General features: G+C 43.2%; 2 protein-coding genes and 1 long non-coding RNA gene across 3 annotated transcripts in view; 2 read left to right on the top strand and 1 right to left on the bottom strand.

Moving 5' to 3' along the window:
- slc5a10 (solute carrier family 5 member 10) overlaps nt 1-15,261 on the bottom strand; it is a 22,388-nt gene extending 7,127 nt beyond the window's left edge. Inside the window, exons 1-9 of the mRNA XM_003455975.5 lie at nt 14,873-15,261; nt 14,714-14,785; nt 14,004-14,108; nt 13,478-13,537; nt 12,311-12,415; nt 12,090-12,195; nt 11,859-11,939; nt 11,566-11,771; nt 8,271-8,406 (exon numbers count right to left, since the gene is read on the bottom strand). Coding sequence (XP_003456023.1) covers nt 8,271-8,406; nt 11,566-11,771; nt 11,859-11,939; nt 12,090-12,195; nt 12,311-12,415; nt 13,478-13,537; nt 14,004-14,108; nt 14,714-14,785; nt 14,873-14,980 — 979 coding nt within the window. The 5' untranslated portion in view covers nt 14,981-15,261. The remainder of the gene's footprint in view (nt 1-8,270; nt 8,407-11,565; nt 11,772-11,858; nt 11,940-12,089; nt 12,196-12,310; nt 12,416-13,477; nt 13,538-14,003; nt 14,109-14,713; nt 14,786-14,872) is intronic.
- Nucleotides 135-9,887, top strand: fam83gb (family with sequence similarity 83 member Gb). Its single transcript, XM_005460736.3, has 5 exons — nt 135-1,585; nt 3,088-3,255; nt 4,166-4,290; nt 5,527-6,913; nt 8,998-9,887. Exons 1-5 carry the CDS (start codon nt 1,094-1,096, stop codon nt 9,367-9,369), a joined length of 2,544 nt encoding a protein of 847 aa, XP_005460793.1. The 5' UTR covers nt 135-1,093; the 3' UTR covers nt 9,370-9,887.
- On the top strand, nt 4,297-4,846 carry LOC112847116 (uncharacterized). Its single transcript, XR_003220461.1, has 2 exons — nt 4,297-4,602; nt 4,649-4,846. It is a non-coding gene; the product is annotated as an uncharacterized LOC112847116 (long non-coding RNA).
- Nucleotides 15,262-16,721: the final 1,460 nt, after the last annotated feature.

The raw sequence follows: 16,721 nt of genomic DNA on the forward strand, positions 1-16,721 counted from the left end.
TATATATATATACATATATACATATATATATATATATATATATACATATATATATATATATATATATATATATATATATATATATATATATATATACATATATATATATGTATAAACAAATAATAAAATCACATATTGTATAACTTGTTATAGCCTCTTGGGTTAGCTCCACGGGCTTTCGTAAGGGTTCTAATTTGGGGTGAAGAACAAGATTTCCCCCTGTGTGCTGGCAGGAGGGTGGAGTTTAGTGCCTCTTTCCTAACCAACTACCGGACACTCCGCCTCTCTGCCCCCGGACACCGAGCTTCCGTTGCCGGATTCCAGGATCAGACACTCGCCGACGGCTCCGCCACACAGTCTGCTGGACCTGGACGAACTTCGTGTGACTGCAGCGACACTTTAAAGTAAAGAGGTTCGGTAGCGCCACGTTAGCGAAGACTGCTTTGTGTTCTTTCGGGGAAGTTTCCTTTCTTTGAACATCTGTACACCTCTGGCTTCAGGCTCGCGCTCCGACACAATTAAAAAAAAAAAAAGAAGAAAAAGTGGAAAAGTGAGTCGTCAGCGCCTCAGTCAGACTGAGTCACACACAGTTTAAAAGTTTTACCGGAGGACTAATGACTTCTTTCTTTGTGTCGAGTGAGTGTTCCGCTTTACACTGACTCACTGGCAGACACACACTCATCCACCCAGACAGCTGCTCGTCTCCCTCCGTGTCTGCCGGGCCCCGAGGCTGGAGGAGCAGCCGAGCCGGGCCGCAGCCGCTGTTTTCCGGCTCCTGTCAGGTGTAAGGCGTGGCGCTGGGCGTGGAGAAGGGGGGCTTTGTTCCAACCACACCTGAGAGAGATAGCTGTAACCCGAGAGCAGGGCTGAGCTGGAGCCTGCCCGGGTTGAGGAACTGATAGCGGTTTATTTGCCTCAGATGAAAATATCTGCCACTGGTCTGGTTTGTCCCCGGTCACGCGGACCCGGAATGGACCGTAATGACAGATCGCACTTCTTCCATGTTTGAACCCCCGGACGGACGAGTGGAAAGTGGGTCAGAGTGGTTTCAGTGTTGAACTATTTACTGACCGGCGGGTTTACTGGGGGGGTCATGGCGCTATCTCAGGTCCAGTGTCTAGACGATCACCACGTCAACTGGCGCGTGAGCGAGAGCAAACCAGAGTTTTTCTACAGCGAGGACCAGCGGCTGGCCCTCGAGGCACTCATCGTCGAGGGCCGCGACGCGTTCACGGAATACATCAGCAAGAATGGCGTCCGGGAGTTCCTCTCGGAACCGGAGCTGGAGCGGATTGTACACACGGCGGAAGCATACAGGCCCGGGTACGAGCATCTCCAGAAACCCGGGACGCCAGGGCCAGGAAACACAACTCCGGGGCCCTGGGAAGAGACCGGAGACGGCGAGGTGTCTCTCGAGTACTGGCCGGACCGGTCTGAGGGCTCAGTGGCGGAGCTGGACCTGGGCTGGCCCGAGGCCATCTCATACCGAGGGGTCACGCGCGTGGCCGTGCACACACAGCCTCCAACCGAGGGGCACACGCACATCAAGGAAGTGGTGCGGAAGAGCATTGCATCAGCCCAGAAGGTAGGCAGAGAAGATGGAGTTCAGAGGTTCTTCACCAAAACAGAAACGCTTCACACTGACGAGAATTAACCAGTTAGCTTATTGTCTTTTTCACCTCTTTATTTTGAATTATGTTAATATTCGCGATTTAAAGCTTGGATTTTATCGCAAGGTGTTTTATTATTTATCATTAATTATTATTTTACTCCTCCATTCATGTAGCCAAAATGTGGGGGGCAAAACACATCTTAGCTGAGTCCAAATTCACGACGAGCAGCATAATACAGAGTCCTGAAACGCACCACAGCACTGAGTCAATGCAGCAACAGGAAACCGCATTAACAACTCATCAAAAACTGGAGTGTATTTTCTGTGCTGTCAGTGAATGCACCATAGTGAATAATTGTTTTCAATATTTCTCCAGTCAGTGCATGTATAAAGAAGTTCACTGCAACAAACCCGCAAGTTTCAAAACAATGTTTCACCATCACATTAAAGCAAAGAAGAAAAATCACTTTGTGCACTTAATAAATATGATTTTGCTTGGCGTTAAAATGATTAGGCAAGTAATCAGTTAGTGGTCTGACAGGAAATTACTGTTGTGACTCATCTGAAAAACACTTTGACTTATTAGACAAAATCAAGTGACTGAAATGACAACAGATCATAATCAGCAGATTAATTCTTAATGACAGTAAATCAATCTATTTATTTGTTGGCTGTTGCTTAAGATCATTGTTTGCATGATAGTTTTATGTTGTTATTAATATTTGTCTGCTGCCATCTATGATGCAGTGCACACTATGTTAGTCTGACTTTTTTGGACATATTCCAAGTTCAGTTCACTTTTCTGTCCTCCTTTCATAATTTGCCGCAGACATGTCTCAGAAACCCGCTTCCCTTCATTATAGTTTAAATAAAACAAGTCCTGTCTTGACACGAGAATAGAAAAGGGGGAAAAAAATGCCCTGACATCACTGAATTTGTCACATGCCAGCAGGCTTCCTCTCATATACATAAATGCTGGTACATGTTCATGCAGTAGTCCAGCTTTGCACCAGAGCGACAAAAGAAACACTGAGGCTTAAATGAATCAGGCTTAGTGAAAGGCTGGTTTTCTATGCACATGTATTTTCACAATAAACTTAATACAAAAAAACATGAAAAATTTCAAGACTTATCATCATTTTCCAAAGTCTACCTAATGCTGCTGTTTTAAACGTAATCTTTAAGCTGGATCACATAAAAAGAGCCGCCTGTCTCTACTTTTGCAGCGTTGCGCAGCACATACTGTCCACTCACTTCACATTTTATCACCTCTCTGCCAAAAAACAGTCTCTGTTCCTAACAGGCTCTAAACTACAGGAATATTATGCTCAAATTTCTTGTGTTCCCAGCTTCCTTTGGGGATTGAATATCGCTGATAAAAGCAGCTGAAATAGAACCCACCCTCAGAGACCAGGAAGCACTAACACTAACATTTGTGGTTTTCCTCTGTGTGTATGTGTGCTGTTTTTTTTTAGGTGATAGCTGTGGTGATGGATGTGTTTACAGATGTGGATATCTTTCGAGACCTGATGGATGCGGCCTACAAACGCAAGATTCCTGTGTACATAATCATCGACATGGCTGCGGTGCCCTGCTTTCTTTCCATGTGTGGCAGAGCTGATATGCACCGTGGACACCTAAAGGTTTGTATTGCCAGTCACATGCATGCATGCATGGATGATGTTTTGCTGAGCTAGTTAGAAAGAAGGGTACGCCCAATAAGTATACAGTAATGGGGAGGGGGAGGAATGGAAATAACATCTGTTATTAAAGACACCTTTTTGAAATTATATTGTCACTATACAAAGGAAATTTTTGGGCGGCCCATGATTGATGTAGGTTGCCAGGTTTGTGCCTGCGGGTATTTGTGAGGTGCATGCTGCAGCTAGTTTGCAATAGCTTGGTTTTCTTTGTTATTCTCTGGCTCTCTTAAGTTGAGTTGAACTGGTCTAGGCAGTAACAGAAAATACTTACGAGTTTCACGGGGGATTTTTTTGGACTGGAGGCCAGAATGACGCCAGTTACATTCCTGTCTATGCTGCAGGCAATAAAACCACACACACTTTTTACTTTCTGTAACATGTTTTTCTTTCACTTCTCCTTATTCCTTCCTCACGGCATTTACCACCATGCCAGTCTCTTTTTTATCTGACATCTCTGCCGTTATTGTGAGCGCCATCAGTCCCGTTGTTAATGTCCCCTGTGAGATTTCACACACAGCGTTTACTTACGAGGTAACGCTCAGCCTGTCAACCACACCCTTATCACAGAGCCGAACACAAACACCACAGGGTGTGTCAAACAGGCATGCACGTACATAGATAGAAAGTCCATGCTCTAACCTGTAGAGGCACCCAGTGGGAGACTATGGAGGTATTAAAGCTGAGCACCGGCTCTTGAGTAACAAGGAAACTCATTCTTTTCTGCCTCTCCATTCTCTTGCTTCCTTTATTTTCCCCTTTGTTCACTGAAACCCTTCCATCCATCAGCACTAAACCCTCTAGAGCCTTTGGTTACCGAGCACTAACCCTTTATGTATGTGTGCATGTGCAGAACCTGCGCGTACGCTGTTGTGGAGGCGTGGAGTTCTTTACGCGATCAGCGCAGAAGGTGCGTGGATCTCTGAGCCAGAAGTTTCTTCTGGTAGATGGAGACAGAGCCATCTCTGGCTCCTACAGGTGAGCAGTGTTCATTTGTGTCTCTAAATCTGCACAATTACATATTTTTAAATTAACCATTAATTGCATGAATTTTTCCACTCAAAATTAAACAGGCATCCGTGCATTTCCCGTGACCTCTGTGGAGGGCTTTAGAGCCTTTCAGCTCGCTGTTTTGGTTTTCTGACCTGCAGGTTTACTGGTCTGGTTTAGTCTTACTCAGTCCCCCCTGCTTCAGCATGCAGCTGCTTGCAGGAAATGGCCTTAATAAATCAGTCATACACATGCATTCCATACAAGACACACGGAGCTAGCAACTAACTGGTGAACATGGTGAACATGTAGCTCTGTTTAGCTCTCCACCATCTGTGGTGGAGAGCTAAACAGAGCTACACGGAGAGTGATTGCTGTTCTGTGTTTGCTAACATTACACAAAAACCGTAGCATCAATGTGGACAACTGCTTAACGCCACTGTACCCCAGCTTTTCTTAAGGGTTGATGGTTATCGTGGTTTCTCAACCTGTCTGGGTCCTGACCTCTGAATCCACTTGATCCAGGTGCCTGATTCCTCCGGAAGTGTTACACGAGTCAAATGTTTTTTTATTGTCAGCTTGTTGTTATGCATTGTGAGGCATGAATAGTGAATGGTGTTTTGAGAAACACGCGGATCAGTGTTGGCTTAAAATAGTTTGATTCAGACTGATTTGTTGGTCTCTAATGATCAGTTGGGGAAAATTGATTCCCCTCCCCTGCTGAAATTACAGAGTAAGTGCAGACTCAGTGTCAGGCTAAAGATGTAGAGGGAGTTTAAGGGAAGTGTATTAAAGTCCACTGCTCTGCTTGTTTTGCTTTGGAGCCAGCAGTCACAACAGTCTCAACGCAGTTCTGTTAGCGGCCAAAGCTAATTTTGAAAATTAGGTGTGTTATCCTTACAGTTTAGTGTCACTTATAGTTGCTTATTTACTGAAATTTCGATGTAATGTGAGACTGGATCTGTTAGAAGGAATTTGAGGAGGAGTACTTATGCAATGTGATCAAAGACCAAAATGTGGTACATTACATCAGAGTACAAAAGTGTGCTATAATGATTAAACTATTATAATCTCAGATTTCTGTTTTCTCAGTGGGAGCTGTGACTTGGAAGAAGGAGTTTAGATGTGATAAACAGGACCGGAATAGATTCGGTAGGAAAAAAATGTGCAAAGAAAACACTGAAGTCCCTTCTGAGACCTCCCTCTGTTTCTGTGTTTTTCCAGTTTTACCTGGTCCTCATCTCGTTTGGACCGTAACCTCATCACTGTGATCACAGGACAGGCAGTGGAGACCTTTGACCTCCAGTTTCGGGAGCTTTACCTCACATCCAGAGGCGTGTCACTCAACAAGGTTCCTATGACAGACGAGCCGGTACCTGACCCTCTCCCCCAGGCGGCTCCTGCTCCTGTGCCGGCTTCTGTTGCCAGGAAGCTCATCAACCCCAAATATGCTCTTGTTGCCACAGGGACCCACACAAGTCCCACCTCATCTGACCAGAACTCCAGCAACAAGAACTCAAACTCCCAGAATCCCACTGGGCTAAAGATGATGAAAGCACGGCTGAAGGACGTTATTGAAGAGCCACCCATACATCCAGGATTAGCCAATCTGGAGAAAGCATACCTGATTCCGTACCTGCCCACCTGGCCTGAGCCAGACCCACCAAGTGACGTGATTGGCTTCATCAACATCAGGGATGATAAGCGGGCCAATCAGGTTCACTTGCAGAGGTCGGAGAGGTTTGAGGTTAGTCAGGCTATACGCTTCAGCTCACCACTTTCACAGCCAGCACAGACTGAGCAGCCTGCTTCACATCCTGCAAAAGCTGCAGGATCAGCTGACACCCAATCTGCAAATACAAGCCTCAAGCCTTCAACTCCTGTGAGTCCAACTAACAAACAGCTCCCATCCCCCGCAGCTCCCAACACAGACCAAACTGATTCCCCTAAACAGGCCAACACACCCCCAGCACAAGATGCACACACACCAGCTGCACAGACTTCCACTTCACCATCTAGTGTTACTGCTGATTCACAGCCAACAGAAAATGCTGCAGAACCTCCACAGACACAACCTGTAGCACCTCCTGTTCCGAAACGCCGCACCCTACAGCTGCTCATAGAACCTGCCTCCTCAGAGAAACCTGGTGAACCTCAGGTCACTTTAGTAAAAATGGACCAGCTGGAGAGTCTAGAAGGCTCACTTAAGAAAAAGAGATCCCAGAAAGAGGTGACCCTGACACGTGGCCGCTTAATGTCAAAGGACAATGACCAGGACTCTGGGAGCAACGATAATGGCAGCCAAGACAGCACCAAGGTCAACTGTGACCGAGCGGTCAATGACGAACCCTCGAGTAACTCCACAGCATCGGATGAGGAGTTTTACGATTGTACACAGCCAGAGCCCAGTAACCAGCTAACCAATGGAGTGACGACAGGGTCCGGCCGAGGACAACGCCAAGGAGACGGTTTCAACATGATGGCCCGCTTCTCACAGAGTATGCTGGACTTGCGAGAGCCCAACCAATCAGAGGACAGCGCTGCTCTCATCCGCCAATCACAGCAGCTGCGCAGACAGGAGCACCTCTCCCCACACAGGCACATAGGACAGGTGAGCACTCGGTATCACTGCTCGAGTGATGCTAAAATAATCTAAAAATGGGAAATCACACACACACACACACATCCATACAACACTTTATCAATGCATATATACACACACACACACACACACACACAGATGGATGTATTAGAGGTATTGATGAAATCAATAGAGAATAATTTATCTTAAAAGTTTTTAACACATATTTCAGATGCTTTCCTGGTTTATAATGCAAATTTTGAGTTAGCTGGGACGAAAAAACCATGACGGACATTGTTTTCTCTCCAATTATGAAGATTAAAAATAAAAGAGATTGTAACCTTTTAACTGGAGTTTTTGTATTTATGTAATTAATTGATGTTAAAAAAAAGACTACTTTTACAATAATAATGCAATATTACATCGCCTACATCTTATTCTGATGGCATCAGTATATAAAAAAGTTATATTTATTCATGATTACCAAGTAGTATAAAGGTTTAGTGAGTTTGTAACAGAAGTTTCATTACTCATTCCCACAGCGTCAAATCACATTTTGTCAGATGTACACACAAGGTGTTGTTGCTGGACTCACTTCACATTCGACCCCTCGAAGTTACAGTTTAAAACCTCAGTTACCCTGTGGTGTAGTCTTTCAGAGAGGAGTGTATTTTAACTCAAACTTTTTTTTTTTTTAATCTCATTTTTTAAGTAGATCTTAGTGCCAAAAGAAAACCAAACAGCCAATGAAAACAAAACTAAGCCGTGAGTGAAACAGGACGTGCACTTCTCTCCTCTCCGGTCTTGTGATTTACACTGTTGCCAACCCGCACGCCTGTTTAGGCACGGTTTAAAGCAAGCAATACAAACTGCTTTGTGACAGATATCCATATAATGTTTATAGCTTCAAGTCCCAATATAACAAAATTTACCACTTTACAATAAACATTAGTAAACACGAATTATTATCTTTTCATTTTCTAACAAAGATGTCAGTGTCAGGCTATATTGATGAGTTGCGTATTCATTTAATTAAAAAAATAAAAAAGGTAAAACAGCTTAATCCATTAGGGAAGTTTCTGCCCTAGATGACACAATGCTAAATCTTTTAAACGTTTTTTAAAGTGTAATGAGTAATCACTGACAAAACCACTGCTCAAATTCCCACAAATTGTGATTGCTGCCCAAAAGTATGCAGCACTTACTGGAAAAGCACACATTTATGTAACCCACGTCAAAATAGGTGTGTCTCATCAGTGGTACCAGAAGCAAGTCCCTACCTGCTTGCGGTACATGCTTACATGACATATTTTTCCCCTCCAATTTAAAAGGTATTTGCGTGTCTGTGCGCATGAGCGACTGAGCACCCACGCTCGTGTACACTCACCGGGGTAGAGAGCTCGACTGATCATGCCAGGGAGGACGATGAAGATAAAGGGCAGCATCTTTAGATAGGCGGCAAAGATGGAGGCTCCTTTCACATGACTCATGTTCTTAGCAGATAGGGACCTTTGTACGATAACCTACACACACAGAAATGCGCTTAAAAATATTTCCAAAAGACATAACCAGGTAATATATGGTTCAATAAGATATAAATGGATATAATAAATAGTAACATTTCCTGTTAACAGTAGAAAAAAACAAATTAGAACCACATACAGTTCAATTGATTTGATTTTCGTTTGTTAGGACCAGTTAAATTCTTGCATAACCAATAGCCTAACCTCCCTCATCTCCTTCTTTTCATTCAGATAATGTTCCATTTGGTGAACCGTCTATTTACATTGTAGAAGATGAGCAGGCTAACTATAGCTGTAGAGACACAGACATGTTTTTTTCGTGTTATTTCAATCAAACATAAACCAGCTATGACTTAAGTGAGGGCTCCTTAAAGCTAAAGTGTGATTAAAATGTAATTACATTTTGATCTGTTAGATTTTAACTGAAGTAAGTTCCTGACATAACCATCTGTAAATAAGAAAAGTAGATCTGATAATTTTTGTGATAAAACATGGATAATGAATAGCAGTGGCTCCAGGATTGACCCCTGAGGTACTCCTTAGAGAATAATAGAGGATTTAGAGTTTTAATCCCCTCTCTGTGCTCTTCAGTTGTTTCAGACCTCTAGATCTCCAGGTCGTGATGCAAGAGCAAGAGGACCAAAAGTAGTTATCGCCAAACCAGGAAGTTATCATCGGCCTACCCGAGCAGCAGGCCCAGTGATAGGAGGTTACCGCTACTGGCAGGGCCAAATGCTCCAGCCTGACTCGGCCCAGCTGCGCGTAGAGACCCGCTCCGGGCGGTCACCGAGACGACACAGTCCCAGCTACAAGAAGGCAGCCCACACGTCACCACAGCCACCAGCCAACCAGACGGGATTACTTGGAGTTTCTTTCTCCAAAATTAACACTTTTAAACACTTAAGAACACGAGGAGGAGCACCGCAGAAGAAAGCACCTCAGAATAATAAGCCTGTCAGGTAGATCTGTGGGCTGGTCGGGGAACGCGAGGACATTAATGCTTCATTGTGGGATGTGTTGGGTTTTTTTTTTTTAATCTTCTTTTTGTTTGGAAACTGCAACACAAGGCTTACAAGATCTGCTTTACTCAGATATCTCTGGGTGGTTTCAAATGAGTGCCTGACCAAAAAGGAACTTTGCTGACGTGTTTGTGCGGAAATAAACTCTGATAATAACATATCAGGTATTTGTGTTTACAACATGCAAAACAAGATAGCATGCAATCTTGCAACTGATTTATGAGCGATCCATTGTTTTAAAGCTATGGTACTGTGTTTGGTCAGCTGTGATTCTCTTCTGCCAACCCATGTCACACACCGTGCAATGTATCTGTGACATGCAGGCTCTAGGCTCTAGTGTTGATATCATGGTTGCTGATGGTGAGAGGGTGTTGCCTTTACCTTTGCAGATGTATGAACATGTGTGAAAAACATGGAACCAGAAGTTCTAATGTTGTAAATAAAAAGACAGTTCAATTTGCACCATTGTTTTGCTTCAATCGGCTCACATAAATCATTAGTTCATTTAAACATACCACTGTATTGTACAAACATCTTAATATTTGAAGGAAGCACATCATTACTAAAAATGAAAGAGAATATCTCAAGCATACAGCGCCTGACAACCCAGACAGCTGATCAGGAAATATTCCACGGTAAATGACTGTGAACGAACACTCCAAAGTATTTTTAGGTATGTTTGCTTTTGCTTCCTGGTTTGCAGAAAAATATAATTGTAGCTTCTTGCTTTCTGGAGGGATTTTTGTAGCCTGGAGCTGAGGTTTGGCTCACAATCAGCATCTGGGCAACATGGCAGAGCCCAGCCTTTATTCTTTTTGCAGAGGTTTGAGGATGCAGTGACACTAGCGCAACAGAGTCTAGTTTGCCTAACTTTTTTCCAAAGTGCTGCATAAGAAACTGGGACTGTTGTGGCTCATAAAGAGATAACATTAATATCAAACAGAATGGAATTCAGCTTCTTGGAGCAGCTCTCCAAACATAGTCCAGCTTCAAAGTCCTCTATAACCCATAGTTAAAACAGACAAACACGTTCTCAGATTTAGGATTATAAGTATTCAGACCCTGTGCTATGGCAGACCAAACTGTCATCTGAAACATCCTTTGCAATGTGTCTAGACCTTGATAATTTAGTAACTCAACAAAAACGTGGAGGTCATGGCAGTGCGTTGAAACAAAACTTGCAGTCTGCACTGCTCAGCGCCTGTCTAATGCTTTTCTTATGGTGAAGCACAGGAACAGTGAAGCATGACAGCCGCATCCTAGTATAGACATGCTTTTCAGTGCCTCAATCTTGAGATTAGTCAGCGTGCTAGAAAGGATAAATAGAGCCAAACACACTGAGGTTTGTAAAAGAAATGTGCTTTAGAATGCAGAGACCTGATGATCTTTCAGCACAACTGGGAAACGGCATGAAGTGACTTCATGACAAGTCTTTGACAGCCCAGCCAAGACAACAAAACAACAAAAAGACATGTAAAATTCCTCGGCAAACACGAAGATGGCATTTCACAAATGCTTCTTTGTGGAACTCACAAAGGATCTATGAGCAACAAAAACACCTGCCTGAATAAAAGTGAGTAAAGCTTGCATGGCAGAAAAAGTGTAAAGCTGTATTTGGTATCTACTGAGAGATTTTAGTTTGTGATTTTAATAGAAAAATACAAAAGCTTTTTAAAGCACAACATGAATTTGTCATTATGAATAGTGGAGGGCAAATTAATGGGGTCAGCAGAGGGGAGAGCTGTGGGCCCTGACTTATGAGACGAATAATCATTAATTTGCAAATTCTGAAAACATTTTAATGACCGCTAAATCACTGTGAGTTTTGCTCTCCACGAGAACAATAACAAAACACAACAAAACACACTTGTCAGCTTTTCGTGTATGTTGAAACTGGGTTTTTTGGAGACCTATAATGTAAATGTGCTGTTCTCTAAAGGTCGACTTCTGTTGTTTAAATGTCAGTCAACACAAAAAGGCTCGGACATTTTTCATGTGTGTTTGAGGTGAAAAAAAAATTCTTAATAAAACAACAATTCTGTACTCAGATGATACAAATAAAGTATCGATCTGATACCAATACCAGTATATAGATTGATCCTCACACCTTGAGTGTTTGAGTTTTGTCCTCCAGACTTACCTGGTCAGTGCACCAGTACCATGTGGCCAGTATGGTGAGCCCCAGAGTCATCCCGGGCCAGGGAAGGTCTCCGGTGACGGCGTCTCTGAACAGGTGCATGGCGTCCTGCCGTGGCAGGTGGCAGGTACTGTTGGGAATAATTTTACTGGGTATCGCTCTGCTGTACCGCTCGGCCAGCTTGCTGTAGCCACCAATCTCATTGAAAGCTGTGGATGCACATTTATTGCTGCTGTTGAATGATTATTATCTGCAAATTGGCCTGCAATACTTTGTGTTTATGAAATAGCATATACCAGTAACTGTCAGGATAATTGCACCAACGAGCATGATAAACGTCTGGAGGGTGTCTGTGTAAATGACAGCAGCGAGACCACCTGAAAGACAGAGATGGCTTTTTATTTGTGCAAAGAAACAAACAATTGCCGAGTCTTACATTCCAAAATATGCAACACGTTTGTGTCAGGGGTTTCTGTTTGCATAATAAAATATTAGAATTAACGTAAATCTGAATTGTTGAAATCTACCTGCAATGGTGTAGAGCGCAGTGACCACCAGCATGAGGACAGTAGACAGGTACAGGTTCCATCCCAGACACACCTGAACAAACAAGGCTCCAGAGTACAGGTCAGTCTGGTGAGAGAAACATGCCAGTCAGCGATGTTGGCAAACAAATGATCTCACATCTGAGACACTTGTGTAGTCAGACGGGGTTCTATGTGGGTGTGTTTGTGCCACATAGTCATACTGAAATCTTTGTGAAGACGGACAACATCAGCGAGAGGACAGCCAGGTAGGTTCTGATCCTCTCTCCTCCAAAACGGCGTCCCAGATACTCTGGCATGGTCACGATCTGGACACAAGACATTTCAACATCTTCAATGTGCCACAGCTACACAGAGGAGGCAAACTTAAAGAGACAGTTCACCCCAAAATCTACAAAATGTATATAATTTTCCTCATGGCCTGATTGTCTCATATTGCCATTTTGATTATATTATATTTATATTTTATTATATCAGTCTGTAGAAGAAAGTTTGAGCTGTCTGGGAGAAAACATTTGTGCATGTGACAGGAAGTAAACACTACTGATGTTTGCCCTCAGCTGCAAGCTTCCCTTTTCTGTGAAATTGCATCACAAGATGTGCGGGGAAAAAAACCCCGGATGACTTATACAAAAAAAGTACCGGTAGATCAATAAGGTCAAAGTCTATTTATACCACTGACCATACACAGCTCACTTTGATCTACAGTGGGTTTGACCAGTGAAACTATGTGATAAATGTGCAAATTACAGAAAAGGTGCTGGTAGTTCATTGGCCAGACTGTCCTGTAATTGTAAAAATGCATATACTGTCTTATTTTTAACTACTGTAGAAACAGACATTTCTGTGGAAGGTTGTGGGATCAGTAGGAAAAGCTGTAAAACTTATGGGAACACAGCTCACAGGTCAAAATCTATGCACTCCATAACATTTTCCAAAACTGTCCAGTGGGCCGTCTTTCCCAGTCAATTCTGGTCCTCGTACCTTATGTTTGACACCCCTGATGTAGCTGGATAAATAGCCCAAAGGGGAGGAAAAAAATGCCAGTTATGTGCAGTGACCTATTTCGTTAAGAAAACTCTGGATGGATTCAAGATACCGACTATGAAGAAGTTTAGTATGTTCACAACTGTATTTATGACTTTATCTTTTTTAATATACGTGCCAACAAACAATAAAGTGAGTACTAAGATGTGTGTGTGTGTGAGTGCTGTGCAGTAACACCCTGTTGGGGAATTTACAAGGCGGGGGAATCCTTGTTGGGGAAAAGCCTCCTGGCACCAAAACGTACCTGCAGAACCAGCCTGAACAAGCAGATGGGTACCTGTGTGAGTGTGTGTGCATGTGTGTGTTTGTGTGTGCAGACCAACCCCTGAGGAGATGTAGACAGGCACAAATACCCAGGCTAGAGCCAGCAACACATAGGTGGCCTGGGGAGAAGGGGTCAGATAAAAAACAGAGGGATTCAATGAGAAATCCACCAGAGTCAGCTCACAGGTCTCTTTATTTAAGATGCATGCTCTGCGTCCACATAGGACAGCTATGCTGCTGCTGCCCCCTGCTGTAAGCTGCCTGTTACAGCTGAAGAAAGGAAGACATTGAAATGACGTTTGTGGTCTAGACAGCCATATTCATATTAGGTAAACTTTCTATTGTAAAGCAGGTAATTGCAAGTGATGTTATTTTTATTTAGCTGCAAATGTCATATGCCCCCCCCCCCTTTTGTCTAGTCAGCACACCACAAAAGAGACAAGTTGTTGAAGGATTAGCAGGCTTGTTCTGCTTCATTCCATGCCACAATGCATTTAATCACCATTAGCAGATACTTCAAAACAGCATCTCGTATTGTTTTGATGAGCACGCATGTTTCACTGACTGCGGTTTTGTGTTTCTCACATTCCATTCAAAGCCGGTGACAGCGATGCCTCCGGCAGCTCCCGTCCCCGCCAGACCGATGAACAGACCCGAGCCCTCTGAACTGGCAAAGAGAGACGATCCAATCTGTGCAAGACAGAAGAAAAGGTTTGGAGGTTTTACTGGAATTCTGCAGAAATACTCTGCTGCAAGCACCTGACCTGCATGCAGTTTGTGGATTTGATGCTTTTGCTCATAATGATGGAAAATCTTCTCAGAGGGTTCAAAACTTCTGCAACTGTAGCATTTGTCTTCTTTCATTTCTCATGTAGCCTAATTAACGTCAGTGTTTATCATCACATTGTTATTTACTTAATGAGTTACAGTTTCAGTTAAGCATAAGTCTAGCAAGTCTCTCTTAAGTTTAGAACCCAGCTTGGCCTTACAGTTTTAGCTGTTACTGACTATATTTGGCATAAGTAAGGGGTGGCTGAATTTTAGTAAAACAAGCAGAATTGATTTCTACATTTTTCTTCACCCTTTTAAGTGCCTGTAAGAATCATACAATTGTTTACCGATGCTTGATTCAGAGAACAAATTTACCCAGTAAGTTGTGTATCTCCTAATGTCAGTGTAGCCTACATCTATCACTTTTACCATCTGTGAAAACTAAAATCAACTTATTGCAGGATCACAGAGCCTTCACTGTTAGATCACCCTTTATTTCCACAGTTAATGTCAGATGGACTCACCGGCCACCAGGCCATGTCCCGCCCAGCCAAGAAATATCCACTCAGTGTGTTTCTGCTCACCCTGCATGAGGACTGACACACAAACTGGTTTGCACAAACATCCAAAACGAGCTGAATTAGTAGAACGGCACAAATTCATTCACCCCTCTCGATTCTTACCCAGATGCCAACAGCGAGGTTGAGAAGAAAGTAGGTCGCAATGACAATGATGTCTGAGAAGCTGAAAGACTGCGACAGGGCGTAGAAGCTGCTGGTGGAGTTAGACATCCTGAGCGTTCGCGGCACTGTCGAAAGGTTCCCTGCGGCCACACACACCTGTCCGCCTCTGCGGTTAGATTCTCATCTGACACTGGAACTTTGCAAACACCATAAACTCGAGAAGAAGATGATACACACCCTAAAAATCTGCAAACCCTTGCCTTTAAATGCTCACTTCCCATCCAACGCACTCACGGCGTCAAACACACACACCTGGCCCTCGCCTGCGAGCTGACTGGTCTGCTACCAAAACATCTCGAGGCACACTGTTACATCTGCGTGTGAAGAGGGCAGGCCAGTGGCTGAACTGATGATTAAACACATCACCTTAATGTGGCACCTGAAGTGCTGACACACACACTCTGCTAGGGGATAATGGAGTGCACAGTGTGTGCGAGCGGGGAAGTACTGATGTAAATCAGAGTCCACGGTGACACACACACACACACACACACACATGCACACACACACACACACACACACACACAGATGGTCAATCATTGCCGATGACAAGTTTATAATCATTAGCGTCTAAACACACAAAAATCTGTTCTGGGAAGTGCTAAGCAGGGTCAGTGGAAGTGTGTGAGAACGTGTCTGAGCTGTTTATGGTTTCATCCTGATATCTTTAGGAGGCGATACAGTAAATAAGACACCATAAAGGCCTTTCTTTACAAAAGAAGATGCTGGAAATAGTGCCACAAATGGAGAACACAGATCAGGATAATAAATATAAAGTATCCTTCTTACAGCAGCTATTCTGATGAAATAGTAGTAGTTTAGTTTATACTGTCTATAGTATAGAACACACACCTGGATGCTTTCCTATCAGACCCCTAATTAATGCTTACCTGTTACTTCATGGCAAAATTGCTGCTGTAAAATCTGCCTGTGCTACAGTCTGTAAAAACTCATTCACACAAACATTTTTAATGTGTGTAAAATTTGTATTTTCCTTTTTACATAAATTATTTTGAGTATGAGATCTTAACAAATTGATAAAATGAAAAAAAAAAAAAGGATTTACCTTACTATGCCGGTCATGAGATTGTAAAAATGTATTTAGGCTTAAATTTTAAGTGGCACCAGTTTAGCTAACAGCGTGAGCAGGAAACCATATGTCACTAAAGGCTGAATGCAGCGGCCCGGGTTTGACTTTGACCTGCAGCCCTCTGCTGCAAGTCCTCGCCATTCTGTCTCTTCCTGTCTGCTCTCCACTGCGCTGTCATTTATTTATTTATACTGGGTACATAAATGCAGACATCGGGTGGTTATAGCTCAGGAGGTAGAGCAGGTCGAGTCTGCACGCCAAATATCCGGGGGCAAGATGCTGAAATAGGTCATCACACATGAGAATGTGAACGTGTGAGAAAACCCTTAGGTAGACAACGAAGTGCTTGTATGAACCAGGAAAGTTGTATAAAGTGCTTTGATTGCTTAGGTAGATTTTTCAGGTAGAGTATAAAAGCACTACATGAGAATCATTTGCATTGATATCTGAACAGTAGCCCATATTTTATAATCTTGCCTCTGTACACCACCACAGTGCATTTTAGATTAGTCGATCGAGATGTGCCTGAAGTTTAGGAATTACAGGCGTTTTTAATTCACAGTCCCCCATTTTCAGAGGCTGAAACTTAATGGGACACCTGACTGAGAAACAGCTTAATGGCCAGGTGAAATCTGCTCTTTTGCTATTTCATGATACATTAAGCATATAGAAAGAGTTGATACAAAAAGCTGAACTTGC

Source organism: Oreochromis niloticus, linkage group LG6 (genome assembly GCF_001858045.2).
Source record: "Oreochromis niloticus isolate F11D_XX linkage group LG6, O_niloticus_UMD_NMBU, whole genome shotgun sequence".
In the NCBI taxonomy this organism is placed as follows: domain Eukaryota; kingdom Metazoa; phylum Chordata; class Actinopteri; order Cichliformes; family Cichlidae; genus Oreochromis; species Oreochromis niloticus.